This window comes from Stylophora pistillata, chromosome 5 (assembly GCF_964205215.1).
Source record: "Stylophora pistillata chromosome 5, jaStyPist1.2, whole genome shotgun sequence".
In the NCBI taxonomy this organism is placed as follows: domain Eukaryota; kingdom Metazoa; phylum Cnidaria; class Anthozoa; order Scleractinia; family Pocilloporidae; genus Stylophora; species Stylophora pistillata.
In genome coordinates, this window is record NC_142523.1 from 35,237,378 (window position 1) to 35,257,197 (window position 19,820).

Consider the following 19,820-nt stretch of genomic DNA (forward strand, 5'->3'; position numbering starts at 1 on the left):
GAATCAAAAGGAGATTTGATCCCAGTAATGCTTGAGGAGATAACCATGTCAGGGTGACTGGGTAGCAGTCTAGCTTACATTCTAACTTTCGGCGGTCGTTGGAAGCGCTGCTTTTGAGACATACAGCTGAAAATTCTCACTTTGCCTAATTTTAATATGTTTTTTCAGCTTCTGCTAACAACATTTATCAAGAGTGAACTGTTTTTGTGTTTACTGAAAGTTGATCACGTGATCAAGTCATGCAAAGAACCTATTAATTCTTTACCAAATTCTTGAACTCAAGTTGCTGGTATTTGCTGTTAAATTTTGTAAAATTTGAATATAGAAAACATACTTCTCTCCCCAGGACCTCTCCGAGTGAGTCCTCAGCTGTAACCAGGGCCTCACGGTCTTCTTTGTCAATCCTTCTCCCCAAACCCCTCCCTTGCCTCTTTCTTGACTCAACGTCCGGGACTTTGAATATAGCCCTCTGTTGGTCGAAAGAAGGGCATAACTAGGCATTTACCTGGACACAGCACAAAGAATGCAATTATGAAACATCATGGATATGATGTTATGTTTCTCTTCACAATCTTCATTTTAAGTCTCGCTTGTATAAAGAACGGATCTGCTTTTTCGGGTGAGCATCAGTTTTCCATTTCTTCGCCGATCGAAGTGTAGTTTAACAGTGCATATTTTGAAACTGACCTTTAACTCTCTGAGGCTCCTCGTTCATATTCGAACAATAGGTCAATTAAAACTTATAAAATTAAAGTGAAAAGTTTTAAAACTTTTAGAGAGGTAAAAGCGCTTTAACTGAGACAAAACAGGCGTTTCCTGGCCTTCTTAACAACTTCGGCAATATGATGGTTCCATTTTAAGTCGCTCGAGACATTTACCCCAAGGATCTTAGCATGTGAAGCAATATCAATTTGCTTGTCATGAAAAACAATAGGATCGAGATCGAGAGCGAGTGTCTCCTTTGCACAAAAACAAATCCTCATTTCCTTACACTTCGTCTCGTTTAGCTGGAACTTTCCCGAAGCAGCACGCAAAGCAAAGGCGTCCACAGCGGTTTGGATGTTGCTTGCTTGTCCGTTAGGTATTATTTTAGAGATCGTAGAATCATCAACATACTTCCATAGATCAAAACCTGGGATGTCAATGTCATTGATCATAATTATGAATAGGTAGGGGCCCAATTTGGTGCCTTGGGGGACCCCCACCGGTACATCACGCCACGCTAAAAAGCAATTTTGACCAAGTTTCACTCGCTGCTTCGGCAACACAGGAAGTCAGCAATCCATGAGATGACGGCCTCGTGAATATAAAAAAGGCGAAGCTTTTGGACCAGTATCCCATGATCAATAAGATCAAATGCCTTTTTAAAGTCAAATAATACTGCCCTTACAGTGGCTCCGTTCCCGTCGGTGGCACTATTCCACGCTTGCGTCATACTGATTAGTGCCTCTGTGGTGCTAGACCCTGGGATAGCACCAAACTGCCTTGGATCCACTTTCGCAAGCATAGCAGGTTTTACGTACTGTTCAACCACGAATTCCTCGGCCACTTTTGATAGCACATGATATTGGTATTTAAATTGTTGTCGTTTTCGTCGTTTTAGCGATCACATGTCCAATGTACGTTGCCTTCACCATCCAATGGAACAAGACTCGATTGTCTAAGAAAACCGACAGCCTGTGTTGGGTCAGTCTGTCAGTTTGCATGGAATGCTGACTATGTAGGATACGGTTCCCAAACCAGAAGATGTTAACCAATTGGAACCTGGAGTGGACAAGTGTTTATCTGTCAAAGTAGGTTGATAAGCCATAACAACTTTTGGAGTATTGCACTTTACATATCTCATGTACGTACTTTAGTCATAGACGACTACATGTACCTTGAAATAACAATTCGAAGCAAACTTACTCAACTAATTTTTTCCAGTCAATTTAGATCTTAGACGAATCATGAGTCCTCAATCCTTCGTTATTTTTATCTTATAAGTTATGAGTTGTACGTCACTGGTGGTAAACCCAAAAATTCCACTACGCACGAGCAGCTGTAGTAATCGTTATGGAGCACAATGCAACTTTTATTGTCCTATTTGTTATGGTTTGCTTGGCTCATCTAATTTAAGGTCACGTGTGTTGTTCATGGTTACCAACATCCTTGAGTTTGGAACATTAGTTAACCAACATGCGAGGTTAAATTCAAATTATCTTGAAATTTTTGCAATGAAAATACTCTGGCAATCAATTCAGTTGTTTCTGTTATGTTTCAGCTATCTCGTGTCCAACGTTGCCTTCACCAACAAATGGAACAAGATCTGGATGTTCAAGGAATGCAACTGAGTTTTATGATACAGTCTGTCAGTTCGGGTGCAATGATGGCTGTGTGGGATCTGGTTCCCAAGTTAGACGATGTTAAAAGAATGGAACTTGGAGTGGACAAGAGTTTGTTTGTGAAAGTGTGTCCCATTTCTTAGTAAAGCTTGAAAATAAAACAATACTTATCTTGTTTACCAAACATCACAGAAGACCACATAAAACAAGACTTTAACATTTGAGAATTTTGTTTCTCCTTCTTAACAATGTTGTAAAACAAAGAGATGAATAGGGAATTTTGAGTGTTTTTATCAACAGTACATCATTTTCTATTTACTAGTTATTAACTGTACATCGCTGACGATCGACCGAGGAGGTCCAATGCACATGAGAAACTGTGGTAATCATTATGGAGAAAAATGTAACTTTTCTTGCCCCAGCATTGCTCGGATCTCCTTTAGCTTGCTGTCTGTTAGATGCTGTACATTCCATAGACAAATTCGAAGATCTTTTTGGCTCCAAGTTTGACCAGGATCAGGCTAAATTTCTACATCATAGCCGGTCAAATGGGTAACACCGAGACAGAGGCATTGAGCATTGGTCGGCAACCGAGGAGAACTCGCGTTAAATTTGAAACGAGTCCATTCTATCCCGTCGCACTGGAGTTTCGTGTTTAATAGTCTTAACTAGTTTTTAAATTAAAACTGTTTAGCAGACGTGTGGAAATTGGAACTAGTCTCCGTAAGAAAAATAAAACATTTCGGGAAATAAACATTTTTAATCCCCCATCCGAATTTTGCAAGCAGTTAAAAACTTAGGGGGAAGCCCAACAATGCCCTTTTTTAAAAATTGCAATACCTCTGTTGCCATGGTAACAACAACTGCGCGTTCGCAACCTGGTGCCTTATTTGTATAAAGAAACAGCCAAAAAACTGTAACATGTTTATTTCTTTAACTCAAGCTCACTGAAACACTACAAATCAGTACTTCTACCATACAAAGAGACATCGTTGGTCTTTACTCTGATGTATTCAATTTTTCCTGAGAGTGAACTGAAACAGACCAATCGTTAACTTATCTCGCTACATAATTTGGATATATCAACAAAGTTGAAATGGTAAATTGGCCACCGTAATGATTACAAAAGCTGACGTTTCGAGCGTTAGCCCTTCGTCGGAGCGAATGTTTCGTCGGAGCGAATGTTTTATCTCGCTACAGTTTCGGTCATTTTTGATGTTACAGTAGGGTAAAATCAGATGTCGTAAAAGTTATTCCAGAATGTTTGATTCTTACAGAGACTAGTTCTTAAGCTTGAATGACAAATCGAAAATTTTTGTTTTAGCTTAATCCAGTTATATATATACGTCGTAGTTAAAGTGAGTTAGTTTTATACGAAAACCATAAGTTAGCAGAGCCTGACGTAAGGTCATTGCGAAATCATGCAAAGGAGTTTTTGTTATTTCCTTCTTTCCAATCAATTCCATTTGAAGTTTTCACCATTGAAAGCAAACTACCCGCAATACGATTTCATTGTCTTTTTTGCAATTCGGATATTTTTCTTTCCCACTGACAACTAAGATTAGAAGCAAAAAAGTTATTTCGTCTACCATTTACCCCACTAGTAATTCATTTAAACTTATTAGTGCATTGAACTTATTCTTTGTTGTCAGAGCCCTTTAGAGATTATTATAATGACTCGATACATCTCTTTTCCGTGGGTTAATGACTTGTCATTAAAGCGAAATATTAATTGGACTAACTATACATCACATTATTGGATTTTCTATTGTTCCCTGTTATGTCCTGTGGAACAAACTTAAATTTACAACGAAAGCAGTATATTGAAGAAGAATTATCTTTCAGACCCTAAGCTGATGATTTATTCCATATTTTTGGATGTGCTTTTTATTTTAGCAATTACCTGTCCAAGGCTGCCTTCACCGTCCAATGGAACAAGATTTGGGTGTCTAGACAGTCCAAGAGTGTACAATGGTTCAGTGTGGCAGTCCGCGTGTAATAATGGTTATGTAGGATCTGGTACTCAGGTTAGAAGATGTCAAGAGAATAGAACTTGGAGCGGACAAGAATTTTTTTGTCAAGGTAAGTTCTTAAGCCTCAACAACTTTGAAACTATCACACTTAGCATATTTCGTGTATTTTTAAAAGTCACAGACGGCCACAATTAGCTTGAAATCATAATTCAAAACAAAATCTGATAACTATATTCTCCCCAATCTTTTGAGATGTGCTGCGTATTCTCAATGTTTTCTTTTTTCAAGAAAAATACTTCATTATTTTTAGTGAACAACTGTACATCACTGATAGTAGACCTACGAGGTTCTCTGCGCATGAGCACAATGTAGCTTTTATTGTCCCATTGGTTATCGCCTGAATGGCTTATCAGTGGTAATGTGTCTTGCTCCTGGTAATCAACATCCGGGATGATGGAACAATGTTTTACCTACGTGTGAAGGTAATACAAATTAAACATCTTCTACTTAGATCCTTAGAGCTTTAATACACTGCCCTTTTCATCAATTTTCCCATCTCTGTGAGTGAGTATTGTGGAACAGCGGGGATTAACCTGAACTGATGTAGAAGATTAACGTGTTATGTAAATGAAAAATGACAACTGAAACTCTTAATCAAGCGTTTGCAGCTCTATAAATCGCGAATGAGGTCGTGTAGATATTTTCTTTGGTAAATATGTCGTTTTCCATAGCTGCTTCCCCATTAATTTTCTGTAGACAAAAGAATCAATATTGGCCAGAGTATTTTGCCTAAAATGGTTGGGAATAAATGTTACCTTTTACAGTTGTGACGTGCCCTGCATTGATGTCACCAGCCAATAGCATACGACATGGATGCTCTGGGTATGCAACAGTATACCCTTATAATACAGAGTGTCAGTTCTCTTTCCTTGAGGGTTATAAGCTTATTGGCTCCAGGTTGAGAAAATGTCAAGACTGCGGGCTTTGGAGCGGAAGGGAATCATATTGCGAGAGTAAGTATAAAAATTTTATAGAAAACTTTTCATTCTAAGACGCATTGATTAGTTTTTTTTAATGGACTGAACTATTCTCATTTAGCCAAGGGTCTGCTTTCGTAATTCAAAGAGAAATATGCCGCCTAAATTTTTATTCTAAGCGTCAACTAGGTTGCAGAACAACTCTGCCCTTGGTAACTGATATTTTAAGTACTATTTCTTTGATATTCGACAGTTGACCAATTCATAGAGTGATTTGAAAGTTGCTATGTAAAACTCACTTAAAACTCAATACCTTCTGTCTCAAGTACTTTCCTCTCACAAACCAGACCACACAAATTTGCACTCATGTGCACACGTTTCTGGGTACCCCTTTTCTTGAAAAGGTGACTGCAAAGATTTAAGAAGAGGTTTATTTGGAACCTCTTCAGCCGCTTTCTGGTAAAAACCCTGTTTACCCTAGAAAAATATTATTATTGTTAGATACTCTTGTGTGGGGAAACGTAATCACTCTAAGATTGAAATACCTTTGGCTACAGCCTCTTTGTAAGCACCCAGACCAAAGAAAAATATATAACCGCCACCAGTGACAGCTATTCCTAAGTTTATTGTTTTTCGATCTGTGCGAGTCTCTTCAACGTCCTCCCAATGAAAGAAGGAATGCTTCTTGGAACAATTTACCAGACAAAATTTAATTGCTTACCTGACCTCCGAATGAGGCTTTAATCTGATTGGGTTGGGAATTTGGGGGCGTAGTAATGATGGCTCGTGTACAGGCACGTAGACTCGATGTGATGGCACACTAAAGCTAATGCATCGTAACTCAGAGAAATAAAACAAGACAAAAGGAACTGAAACAAACTAACTTTATGAAGTTTGATTAATAGTTTTAGGTAAGATATCTTATTAGCGCCAATTTATTACGCCTGATTAATTTTTTACACTCGTCTGCACTTCATCAATGCCTTGGAATGAGAAATCCCTTAAATCATGTCGTGTTTTGTTAAAATGTACCGCTACTTCACAGGTCTTTTTCGTTGTGACCATAGCAGACTTATGGTCGCGAAATCTAACTCTAAAGTCATTTGTTGTGGTCAAAACCCATAAGGCAGGGAACCCCTTGGGCTCATCACGTCTTGTTGCGGCACGGCAATAGAAAATCTCTCGGCCTTTACTAAATTTTACGTGCAACCATTGGCTCGTAAATTACTATCGTTCATCAAAGACACCACAGATCTGCTCAACAAGATTGAGGAGCTTAATTGGAATGGCCCTTTTCCCGAAGGCACTCTATTGGTCTCACGGGTGTACAGTGAAGGAGGCACTGAATGCCAAAGAAAATAAGCTTCCATCTACTAATTGCATTTTAGAAAGGGTAAAAATTTGTATGAAGAGCAATCATTCGGTTTTTAAAGAAACTTTATTTTACAGGTTCGTCGCACAGCCATGGGCCCTAAGAACACCTGCAGTTATGCAGATCTTGCCATGGGTGAAATAGATTTTTAGGCTAAGTTTTCTGGCCCCATAAAGCCGGCTTTGTGGTGGCCATACTGTGATGACGTCTTTGATCACTGGCAACAAGGCTTTCTGGCACTACATGAGTTTACTGAATTTATAAACTCTTTATACCCCACCACAAAAATCGAATTAGTTTTTTCTGAACGAGAGCTCCATGTGCTCAGTAGATCTAACTCTACATCTTATCGAGGGTTTTATTCGGACAGACGTTTATACAAAGCCAACTGATAGTCATCTGTATCTCCCACTATCAATTGCTCATCCTAAACACGTTTTCCAAGCTATTCCTTATAGCGTGGCGACGAGGTTACAAAATAAAGAAACCTCTCTGTAGAAGCTCTTCTTGCCCAAAGAATATCTGAATACAAAGGTTACCTGGCTAATCAACGTTACCCTCCTAAATTAGTAGATGATCAGTTTCGTAAGTCGCATCATTAGAAAACATCTAGGTAATTTGGAATTCAATCCCAAGTTAAAAGAGCTCTTTCCTTCAAATTCCGTCGAAGTATCCTTTCGCAGATCTAAAAATCTTAAAGAATTGTTGGCGCCTTCTCGTTATGGCCCTAACATCGAATACGAAGGGGCCGCTGATGTTAAGGGATGTTTTAAATGTAATAGAACAAGATACGATCTTTGTCGCAACTTTTTGTTGAATCTTCCTTTTTAAGTTTTCAAACAGGCAAAAGTTACAAGGTACGATCGAAACTTTCCTGTGGTTCTAAGAACATCATTTATTTGGCTTCCTGCAAGAAACGTCGCCTACAATACATTGGTTTCGCAACAAATGAATTAACTGCAGTTAGATTTCGCAACCATAAGTCTGCTATGGTCACTAAGAAAAAGACCTGTGAGGTAGGGGTAGATTTCAACAAAACACCAAATGATTTAAGTGATTTCTCATTCCAATGCGTTGATCAAGTGCAGACGACCGTAAAAAATTCAGGTAATATCGAGAAACTTTCAATTACTAAAATTAATGGGAGGGTTATAAAATAAACAAACCCCGTTCTGGCTCGCTGGTATGTCGGCTGATGATTTGAGTCAAAAACATCAAGTATGTAGTTTGCTCCAAACATCGAAAGTACGTAGAACAAATTGAGAAGTCTTTCAAAGACAACCCAAAACAATTTTGGAGCTACCACAAAGTGTTTCTAGGAGGTCGATCTGGCACAACGGTGTGACAGCGGTGTGACAGCGGTGTGACAACGGTGTGACAACGGTGTGACAGCTAAGGAACCTGCTCAGAAAGCAGAACTTTTTAATGAATATTTCTGTTCTGTTTTCCTTCCCGCAGCCTCTATTGTAAATAGGGCTGAGATTAACATATCACCAAAAACTTCTATGGAAATTCCGCAAATAGAAGTATCAGTTGAAGAGGTGAGAGATTACTTGACTGGACTAGACACCTCAAAAGCATGTGGTCCCGACGGCATTCCAGCTCGACTACTAAAACAATGCAGTGAACAAATAGCTCCGAGTCTCTGCGCTATTTTTAACGTCTCTCTTAGCAGCAGCAGAATTCCAAGAGAATGCAAGTCGGCAGATATAACACCCATCCACAAGAAAGAATGGGAAGAGCCAGTTGATAATTACCGACCCATATCGCTTCTCCCGATTGTAAGCAAAGTTTTGGAACGTTGTTCATTCAAGACCATGTACAATCACATTAAGAACTTCATCACAAAATTCCAACACGGATTTCTCAAGAACCGATCATGCGTTAAACAGCTATTGTCAGTATTGCACACTATCGGACAACAGGTTGATCAGAACACTCAGACAGATGTTGTTTACTTCGACTTCGCCAAAGCCTTCGATACGGTAGATCATCAGATCTTACTGGCTAAGCTGGGGGCATCCGTCGCGACTGGGAGGCTACATTCATGGTTAACTGACTATCTTGGTGGACGGATGCAGAGAGTAGTTATCGAGGGTGGAGCATCACAGTGGGCACCAGTCATCTCCGGTGTCCCCCAAGGAAGCCTCCTGGGTCCTTTATTGTTTACCATCTTTATCAGTGATCTCCCAGAAGAAACTGTGGATGCTGTTATGGTCGCATTATATGCTAACGATACGAAATTGTATCGCAGCATCAAATCAATGGGTGACTGCATTTCCTTACAGACCACGCTTACCAACCTCGACGAGTGGTCTCAGCGTAATAACATCTGTTTTAACACCAGCAAGTACAAAATCCTAACCGTGACCCATAAAAAGAAGCCCCTAACATACAACTATCACCTCAACCAAGTTCAGCTTAAGCGTGTCACCAATGAGAAAGATGTCGAGGTTACTCTGACAAGTACCCTCTCTTGGGACCATAATGTTCACATCATCGTCAGCAAGGCCAACAGACTCCTTGGGCTTCTGAAACGCACGTGCCCCCTACTGACTGATCTGTCAGTCAGGCGCACACTCTATCTGGCACTTGTGAAGTGGCAGCTGTCCTATGCAACGCAAGTTTGGTCCCCGTCGCAAGTATCCCTTAAAACTGAGATTGAACTGAGTGCAGAGGAGAGCGACGAGATGGATCTTATAAACTCCTGTTGTCTTAAAACACCGTTATGTAAGACTAGCACCTATCAGTCGTCCTACTTTAACAGAATTGTTAAGCTCTGGAACTACATATGTAAAATATCGCCGCCTTCAAATTTTTCTACCCCAGAATCCTTCAAGAATCTTATTATGTCTCATCTTATGTACTTACTTCGGACCTCTTTTGATGCAGGTTACACCTGTACCTGGACCTTGATCAGAACCTGCCCCTGCCAGCGTTAACTATTGTATTTCCTTTTTTTTTTTTTTACAAAATTGTCTTTTTTACTCATTTATTAATTTATTTATTTACTTTTTAATATAGGGGAGTGCCTTGCATGGGACCTCGCGTCCCGTTCGCACCCCCATTTGGGTCTTTGTAATAGTGTACTAAGTGCTACTGTTGTGTGTTTTTTTTTTCTTTTCTTTTTTTTATTTATTTATTTTATTTTTTAGAAGTCAAACCCAATAAAGTTGTTCAAATGAAATGAAATGAAAAAGCTTCTCTGCCAAATATTCATTATTCGGACAATCTCTCAGCCGCGGACATTATCAGCCGACATACCAGCCGCCCGAAGGGGTTTATTTACTAAATATCAACCCGGAAGGGCTTCTGTTAATCCCCCTAACCTCCTTGTATAGCGAAGGGGATGTCGCATGGTTTTTAGCTTGTATTTCTGAGGGTTGATTAATAGTAGCGGCCATCATGAGGGTGAAAGATAATATATTGTTTTAATGTTTGCAGTCTTGAAATTATCTAGTGTTTCCGAATATGAACAAATATATCGTGTACACGTATTTCACGTTGCTGGATAAACGCTACCCAGGCAATATACCTTTCATGTTTCTCATGTCTCAAAATAAGAAATTGTCTGGCGTGACCAGACTGTTGTTAACTTTTATCCGTTTCGTGGCGAAATTCATCGTAAGACTTTCCATAAAATTGCAGAATGCCCGAAGTCTCGTCCTGTGATATCGCCGGTCGACTCGCTTTGCCGCCATTGCTGGAGACATTAGGGAACTTAAGCAATGACGACGGCAACGCCACGGAAGACGTCGATAAAAAAATGAGTTTCCACTTTTAGTTAGAATTTCGAAAATGGCTGCATGTGTTTACCGTCTCATAGGGCGCCAGACCTAAAACTTAACATAACGCGTAAAAGTAGCGTTGAGTTCCAAATGTAAATTAAAATAATTTGCCGCCGCGGTTTCGCCTCACAGGCGACGCAGATTTTGGTGATTTCACGTTGTTGTTTTGCAAAGGACGGCTAAGAAATGTACAAAGTTTTAAAACGCACGTGCTGGGCTACTATTCTGCCAATTAGATCAATTGTTTTTCCACGTTCTCGTTACCGTCGCCGTCGTGGTTTGCTTAAGTTCCCTGTTAGAATCGTTGGCGCTAAGTCTGAGCGAATTCTGAAACTCTTCAAAATTTTTCTTTATGGAAGCAATTCCGAATTTGAGGCTCTCATTTTATTTTTTAGGCGAATTATCAGACGGATTAGACATAGTTAGAGGGAAAAAATTGCATTAACGCGGAACGATCAAATATTCGTCCGCGCACCTCGCTCGCACATTATCAATATCCTCATCTATAACTTTCTTCGGTACAAGGTACAGTGCTGTTAAATAAAACCTCGGCTGGCTGCGGAAAGTTGTACATACTATGCAGCTATGTCATTTTTTGATTTTGAAAAACCAATAAAGGCATTTTTTGCAAAAACTGATTCTTTCACGAACTGAGTTTTCATTGCGCACCGAAAAATACTGGGATGATAAGACCTAGCCTCTGAGGACATTTGACCTGAATCGCTTTTACCAGGTTACTTGAAATAAGAAAGACGTATAATGATTTGAAAATGAAACTCCTTCTATTATTACCTTTGCAATTGTCTTAGTCTCTACGCTACAACAGTGCCCAGAGGAACAAACAAATTCTACTTAAGCAAAAGAACACACTTTTTCGGGCTCTATAACGTGATAAGCCACGTGTGATTCTGGGAGAACATGATGCGAGCTTATAAATCACGAGCCGAAAGCAGATGATTTACAAGTTTTCAGAGTGTTCTACCAACATCCCAAGTAGCTTTAACAGTTATAGAGCTCGGAAAAAAATGCGTTCTATTACTTCCATGACATGACTAGTTACATGCGGGTTCTATAACCCAATAAAGCATCGCCTGGAAACTGAATTGACCAATCAGACGATGCCTACTACATTCATTATGTTATAAAATAAAATAGAAACAGTTTAATACAGATTAAGTCATCAATTGTTAATCCAATTAGGGGAAACCAATGCAGCAAACAAAGTAATAAATTAATACAATAACAATGAACTCTAGTCATCACAATTTTTTTTCACCGATTACCAATACCAAATGCTTAATTGAAAGCGATTGTCGTCAAATGGTCCCCGAGTTGCATACAATGTCATCTGAATGTGTTAACCAGGACTTTTTTATAGTAAGCTGCTGTGCTTTTTTTCCCATAGCTATGGGACATCCATGCCATTCTCCATGTCTTTTGGCTGCAGCTCATGGGCGCATATTGGCGTTTGATTGCGGTAACAAGAGTAGTTTTTCAATCGTTTTCAATTTGTCAAGTCCTGCAGCTATAGACGTTCATTACGGCTTAGGCCTCATATTTTGGAGTGATCTGACGGAACGTAACATCAAGCGCTCGAATATGGACGGCACAAACATAACAGTTATCCACGATGACACCAAAAGTTATGGACTCGCAGTGGAGTGGTCTTCATTGCTATTGTACTGGACTGATAATTCAAAACATACGATATTAGTGTCAGACTTCGATGGAAATAACATACGAACTGTCATTTCGAGGTTCCCAGCCATTTTCCCAGCGGGAATTGTTCTCGACCCACACGAGGGGTAAGAGATTGATCTGTGAAAAATGACTCAAATGAATAAGAACCCGGAGTGAAATCTTGGTCACTATATAATTAAGGGAAGGGCTCAGGGGAAAATGTTCGGAAATATGCGATCGGCTTAATCCTTCTTTTATCCTTTAACGGCGTATCGAGAAACTGTAAAGTAAACGTATGGATTGTTGGGGTGGGAATTGTTTTGTTCACTTCTTGCCACTTAAACCGGGAAGAGCCTTGGTGTGATAAAATCCTCAGTGATCAAAAATTACGGAGGAAAGACTTTTGCAAATTTCTAGCAAAACTATTCAAATCCAGTATCATCTCTTTTGTTTGTCTGTATTGTTTTCTCTCCCTGCTTTTATTTTCCGCTGTCAGCACAAATTAAAATCGTGCTTTTGCACCATTGGGAGTTAGTGCTCTGTAAATAATGTATATTATTATTATTATTATTATTATTATTATTATATCTTATCGAGCAAAATGGGTAAGAATCATAATAAGAGATGTTCTATATTAGTGTTTCTGAACGCCGTGTCACTTTAGATCGCTAGTTTTGCACTACTGTGCATCGTAAACGAGTGAGCACTCAGAAAACGTTCACTAATCATTCTCTCCACAGCGTAATGTTTTGGACTCAGAGGTTGTGGGGAAATGTCCTGAGATCAACTATGTACGGAGCGCAGGCTGAGCTGCTGGTGAGATCAAATCTTTCTGACCCATTTGGCATCACCCTTGATAGACAAAACAAACTTGTTTTCTGGATGGACGAGGTCACTGGCGCTATAGAATCTTCTGATTACGATGGAAACAACAGAAGATCACTCTTTGAATTAAAGAGGCGTCTCTTTTTTAGTTATATTGGGATTTTCTTTAGCTGGTCATATTTATTTGTTACAGACATTGATGGAAATGGTTACAAAGTGGATACTTTCAAAGGAACGGTGGAAAGTCATTTTTACATGAACACTACCCACACTTTTGGAATAGTCGTTTTTAACAGCTCCTTGCAGTTACCAGGTTTGTAATACATTTTCAAAAGCTCATACACCGACAGATATAAGGTAGAGGGATTGGTAAAGGTACAATCTTAAACCGAGAAACCCTAAATCGTTCTGACTTTTAGAACGCAATCAATAGCCAGAAGTTGTGAATTCTTTTACTCGGTGATAACTAAAGACTTTGTCCGCAGTGTTAAACCGAAAACTAGCATAAGCGAGGGATTTTGAATCAATTGTTTGGGTTTAAAGTATGCATAGACACTTTCCTTAGAAGTTAACACAAAATCTCTAAAATATTCTAGTTGATTCGACATGTCGCATCCTGTGGGAAAGGGATGGGGCTGAGACCAACAAATTTTCCTTACCATCCATACCCCATATTTGTTTCCGCTGATCACTTCTTGGTAGAGACGAAATCCAGGTCAGTAATCACAGTTTCGTTTCTCCTTAGCTGTATTGATTACGTGTCCAGTGTTGCCTACACCGTCCAACGGAGCAAAGTTTGGATGTCATTGGAATATAATGTATCGTGGTACAGAGTGCCACTTCTTGTGTAATTATGGCTACATAGGATCTGGTTCTAATGTAAGAAGATGTCAACGCAATGGAATTTGGACAGGACAGGAGTTTTCTTGTCAAGGTGGGTTTTCCTAGCAAAGTAGATTATAATGCCTTCTGTATACAGCGGAAAAAAAAGGCTACGGACCACTTGTAAATTGATATACAGTTTTAAAGGGCTTCGAACATTAAGCGCATCTCGCAATTTGCTTTTCCCGAAAAAGTGAAATCTCCGATGTATATTGAGTATTTTAGGTCAAGGCGTCGAGCCATAGATGGGCTAAATAATTTGGGTCGATTAAATGATAAATAATAAGAATTGCGGTCTTAACAGTGACGTCGATATGGGTAAACGGTAACGCGTTTAAATCCTTTCAGATAAGGAGCATAGACTGTAGGCTCTGCATGCAGTCCACTACCGTCATAATCACCCACGGGGAGTAGCGCGGGGTGAACACTTTATACAGGTTCCACAGAATAGAGGTATTATAAGCAACGATCAAAAAACGCCTTTTTATGCCACAAGTGATCACTCAGTTTAAAACCCGCTCCAAAATACAACGAACATTGATTTCGGGAGAGACACATGGATGAAAAGTTTTTTGAAATTTTTCTCCGATGGTGTGATTTCCGATCAGTGTCATGTTCAAGTGAGTAAAGGGGATAGTTTCTAAAGAAACTGTGGTGCTGCGTTGGTGGGGGTAACAATATTATTTGCTTTTATTAATTGAGATGGCAATGTAAATTGGCCATCGTGAGGGGTTTTAAAGCTGTCGTCTCGAGCTTTAGCCTTTCGTCAGAGCGAGACTTTATTTAGTTCTTATTAACCGAGCGGGAGGTCTGTATGGGAGAATCTTGACCGAGGTCACCAGTACAGACCGAACGCATTGAGGTCTGTACCAGCGACCGAGGTCAAGATTCTCCCATACAGACCGACCTAGCTCGGTTAATAAGATGTTTATTATATGGCTGTGTCTTATATGACAATTTTTCATATTCTTTGTACCTTTTTTTTCTAGACCGGTCTAGATGCCGGTCTAGATGGGAAAATCTAGACCGTTTTCAATGTTGATTTCAGCCAATCAAATTCGCTAATTGGTAGTTCCCAGTCCTCGTGAGACAGCCAAATAATAACTTCTTCTAATTTGCTGTTCTGCTTTCCCTTAGAACTTGGACGACCTACTTGCAATTCCCCATGTCTTTTGGTTTCCAGTTATGACCGCATATTTGCTTTGGAGTTCGGTAACAAGTTGAGTTATATAGTCGTTTCAAATTTAACTGTACCTCTAGCTTTAGACTTTCATTACAACTTGGGCTACAGTTTTTGGAGCGATGCCGAACGAAACATCAAACGCTCGAATATAAACGGCACAAGTATAAAAGCTATTCACAATAACGCATGTACAAGAGTCTGTGGGGATCTAGCAGTTGAGTGGAATTCATTGCAACTGTACTGGACTGATCTCACAAATGGTACCATATCGGTATCAGACCTCGAGGGAAATAACAAGAGCATTGTCTGGTTTTTAAAAGGTGGAAGTCCAAAAGGAATCTCCCTTGACCCATACGAGGGGTAAGTAGCACTCGTCAATAAGGAGAAATTCTTTAAATATTCTTTGCGGTAAGAACCAAGCATTAAAGTGGAATTAGTGAGGGAAAAAAAGGGCTTTTCACTTACCTTCCTTTGCAATGTAGAAGGAGATGCTTCATGTAATATGTAGTATGTTTTTCTTATCCCCGAAGATCACACCTGAATAACAAGTTAAATTTAAAGGTATTCGAGGGGAGGAATTCGAAGTTTGTGATCAGGAGCGGCCCTTATCGGATTACAGACTACAGGGAAGCTTGAATTGAACGAGCCATCTAGGGTCATTATTAAAGAGTTCATAGAGGATCCAAACCTTTCTAAACTCAAACTTACAAAGAGAGAGTTTTTTATACGCTGATCGTAATCCAGCGTCAAGCAACTGGGCTCACAGCACTCGACCTAAAGTTACACTGAGTTTTATAAATAGTTTGACATGGCCGGAAACCATTTTCCAGGACACAGACTTTGTTTTACTTTATTGACTTTAATTTATTGTGGAATATAACGTGAAAATTTTAGGATAAAGTATGAGAATCACTTTACAAGCATATCTACTTTAGTATGCGCCCTCTGTGTTAATGCAGCGAGCTCCATTTAGTTATCAGCGAACATCCTGTGTACGGACGGAGTAAACTGTGCGTCTCCGTTGAGTAGAAGATTCAACGTAGCAGAGTGATCAAGAAATGTAGGCGTGGAGGGGATTGTCTAGTAGGGGCTTGATATTGTTAAAGTGAATTATAAAAGTATGCCAGATTGTTTTCTTTTAATAGATAACCCTATTTTGGCGACAATGTAGGAGTCTGATGCACCAAGGATTGCCCAATGCCGCTCCATTTAGACCATGCAAATAAAATTTGAAAAGAGCCTATTTATTGGGTCTCACTCTCAGGAAAGTTTAAGCTCAAATAATTTAGGTGCTCTGCTCGACAGATTGATGTTTTGGACTGACTGGGGGAGCCCGCCGAAAATCGAGAAATCAACTTTAAATGGCAAGGAGCGTTCCGCCATAGTGACGACCAATGTTAAGCAGCCATGTGGTATCACTCTTGATCGACGAAACAAGTTAATTTTCTGGGTGGACGTTAGAATATACGTAGTAGAGTCAGTTGATTACAGTGGAAACAATAGAAAACTTCTCGTTCAGCGAGGAGGAATGTATTTTTATGGAGTGACTTTTACCTCGTCCTATTTGTTCATCAATGAGCGGCACAAAAAAAGAGTTTTCCAAGTAGATGCCTATAATGGAACGGTTGTAGGTATTGTAACATCCGGCGGATTTTTATCAGGTGGAATCGTCGCATTTGACAGCTTGTTGCAGTTACCAGGTTTGTAATACAATTTTGCAAACCACGCTGAGAGATAGGTAGTACAGGAAAAAGGTAGTGGAGTATTAATTGGAATGCTTAAAAGTCACACGAGTTTAGATGCTAGGAGGGTAATGATCACAACCAACAGCTAGCACGAAGTTGAAAGCGTTTTCTCTCAGTAGGTGTGACAGCTTCCCAGTCCGTATCGCTAACTTTGAAATGTCGATGATAATTTTTTGCAAGTTAGTTTCGTATCTCACCCCAAATGAGTCTCATCTGCAATCATCATTTCGGTATAAACAACAGCAGTTCCAGATACTTTTGTTACAGTTTCTTTTCTTTTTCATTGCAGAGATCGTGTGTCCAGCGTTGCCTGCGCCAACTAATGGTGCAATACTTGAATGCTCGGGCAATGCATCATTTTATTATGATACAGTCTGTCGATTTATGTGTAATAATGGCTATGTAGGATCTGGTTCTCGAGTGAGAAGATGCCAACAGGATGGAACTTGGAGCGGACAAGAGTTTATTTGTCAAAGTAAGTAGCAACATATTAACTTTCCGATGAAACTTTGTATGATAATTTAGGAGTGAAGATCATACTTCAATATTCAATATTTTTGTAAATCATCTTCTGGTTACTGTCATTGTCACTGTTACTGTCACTCTCACTGACACGGTCACAATCACTGTCACTGTCATTGTCACTGGCACTGTCGCTCTCAGTGTCAGTGTCACTGTCACTGTCACCGTCACTGTCACTGCCAATGTCGCCACTGCTGTCACTGTCACAGTCGCTGTTACTAACGCCGTCGCTATCACTGTCACTGTCATTGCCACTGTCACTCTCACTGTTATTTTTATCGTCACCGTCACCGTCACCGTCACCTTCCCCGTCCCCGTCCCCGTCCCCTTCCCTGTCCCCGTCCCCGTCCCCATCCCCGTCTAGAAGAAGCCTTGTGTCAGTGTCACTGTCACTATCCTTGTCACTGCTGTCACCGTCACTATCCTTGCCTTTGTCACTATCATTACAAATATACCGGTATTTATTATTGTCATGCAATATCATCGTCATTGCTATCATCATTGCAATTAGCGTGTCCATAATGTTCGCTTAGTAAAGTATATTCTATACAGGGCTAAAAGATTAGGAAAAAATTAAAATGTTTGAACCAAACGTTTTCTGCTGTTTGCCATCATCAGGGTTGAAAATAGTGACCGTCTGCACATACATATCTATCTTATGTAATTCCCGATGGGAAAATTTTCTTATCAACTATCATTGATCACATTTTCAGTTATAAAAGCAATATGAACGTCACGTAAACTATCATTTTGTTTTCTGTAGAGCTCTCCGGTGTCCGCTGCCGACTAATGGTATACCTTTGGAATGTAACTCTACTAGAACGACAGAGGTGTTATATGACGCAGAATGAAGGATCCCTTGCATAGAGGGGCCTGGGGTGATTGGATCAACAGTAAGGAGATGTAACGCAAATGGAAAATGGAATGGAACAGACCACGTCTGCAAAAGTATAAGAACTGCGAACATATATTATAATCAGTTGAAATAATCGTTGTGATTCTTCAGGTATTGTGGTCAGTTACACTGTCGATGCCGCAAATAGATGCTGCGCATGTGCCTAGTAATAGATCGTAAATGACGTCAAAATGTTGTAAGGAAATAATGTGCCACGTGTGTCCAATAGAACAAAGCTTGGATGTCCAGGGAATACAACAGTTTATGTTTTCTCTTTCTTTTACTATTTTGTCCATCATATATAATGCATTTGTCACAGCGACTATATGTTGATCTATAACTACCTGTTCATCACATGAGATGGTCTGAGACCCGGGGATGTTCGAAAGAGCCCTCTAAGGAAGATCTCCACATCTCCACATCGCAGTTAAAACCAACTTAGAGAAAATGAACAGATGTAAATTATTCCATACGAGTGGTCGTCTGTAAAAATCGAGCAGAGGTGTTGAAAATGAAAAAATAGAAATTTTTCAAACTTTGCCAGAACATACTAGGTATGAATGGCCTTAGTTACGGAAAAATATAAAAAATGCCGAAAAAAATTCTTTTGGGAGAACGGAGGCGTTTGGCGTTTTAGGGGTTCATAACCGTGTTTTCCCGGTGAAATAGTGCACCTCAAGATAACGGCCCAAAAAATTTACTTCGCCAGCAATTCGGAAACCACGTGAAAATTCTAAAATAAGAGATGTTTATCAAAGGTTCTTAAGTATTTTTTCCAAGATTCCTTAAAAAAACGATTTTTTACGAATTTTCTAATACAGGTAAAAGTTCACCCATCAAAACATAGCTCAACTTTGGCGACTAAAATTGGCCATTGTTACATGGCTCCATAAACTGAGACAATAACCATTGTCAAGAACAAGGTTTCTTCTTTTAGAAACTGCAATAATATGTTTGGACTACTTAAACTGCGAATTTTGAGAGCGATTTATAGAAGCGTATTTGAGATCAAGAAGCGCGTTACGTGACCAACGTGACTTGCATGTCACATTAAGAAAAACATTATCGGAACACTCGAATTCCCTCTTATATCATACAAAAACTTCGAAACAGGTCTCCTTCATAACAGGTCTCCTTCATATTCATTATACATATAATTTTCTCCTGAAGTAAAGAAGTCAAGGCAATCTGGGCGATTTTCGATAGTCTAGTATATGCAAATTGCTGGTTTATATTATTACCGACGGCCATATTCGCAACTAATACAAACCCATCAATAACAAAAACTTTATTAACATCAAAAGGAATTGCCCAGGCTATAATTACACAAAATGTTACCCTTAGAAGTGGTTTCCATGCTAAGAGTACGCATGTTAGCGCGCACCACTGTTTTCAAAATTTATCCATGCAACCATTTCTCGCCACTGCAGTGCGATCTGTGGTATGTGATTGCGTTACACACTGGAAGCCCATTTAGTGAGAATGACACAAAAGATGACCAACGTTTTTGACAGAACAAGGTTGGTCTTCATAAAATCCTATCGATCTAAAGCATGTTATGTAAACGTGAGGTTTTCGCTGCCAATTTTTTTTATAACAAAGCTATAAAGGGATAATGACATATTGTAGCCGTGTATGACGCATAAGCACCTAT

The 19,820-nt window shown here is 39.6% G+C and overlaps 1 protein-coding gene across 4 annotated transcripts; it reads left to right on the top strand.

Moving 5' to 3' along the window:
- The first annotated feature begins 819 nt into the window (after window positions 1-819).
- On the top strand, window positions 820-18,491 carry LOC111332492 (low-density lipoprotein receptor-related protein 2). 4 transcript variants are annotated; one of them, XM_088760634.1, is made up of 12 exons: window positions 820-1,793; window positions 2,264-2,449; window positions 4,221-4,406; window positions 4,608-4,779; window positions 5,122-5,310; window positions 11,840-12,239; window positions 12,855-13,252; window positions 13,685-13,873; window positions 14,959-15,364; window positions 16,310-16,704; window positions 17,039-17,224; window positions 18,035-18,491. In XM_088760634.1, exons 5-12 carry the CDS (start codon window positions 5,142-5,144, stop codon window positions 18,136-18,138), a joined length of 2,247 nt encoding a protein of 748 aa, XP_088616760.1. In that variant the 5' UTR covers window positions 820-1,793; window positions 2,264-2,449; window positions 4,221-4,406; window positions 4,608-4,779; window positions 5,122-5,141; the 3' UTR covers window positions 18,139-18,491. The 4 variants fall into 4 exon arrangements, with proteins under 4 accessions (XP_088616760.1, XP_088616761.1, XP_088616759.1 ...); XM_088760635.1 differs by lacking the exon at window positions 4,608-4,779; XM_088760633.1 differs by lacking the exons at window positions 820-1,793; window positions 2,264-2,449; window positions 4,221-4,406; window positions 4,608-4,779 and having other exon boundaries at window positions 4,859-5,310.
- The last annotated feature ends 1,329 nt before the right edge of the window (window positions 18,492-19,820 follow it).

Bases quoted from the DNA above. Each gene is read 5' to 3' on its own strand.
- LOC111332492 (XM_088760633.1), top strand. From the start codon at position 5,106: ATGTTACCTTTTACAGTTGTGACGTGCCCTGCATTGATGTCACCAGCC. The intron at 13,253-13,684 runs GTTTGTAATACA...GTTTCTCCTTAG, and splicing joins CAGCTCCTTGCAGTTACCAG to CTGTATTGATTACGTGTCCA. The intron at 15,365-16,309 runs GTAAGTAGCACT...TCTGCTCGACAG, and splicing joins TCCCTTGACCCATACGAGGG to ATTGATGTTTTGGACTGACT.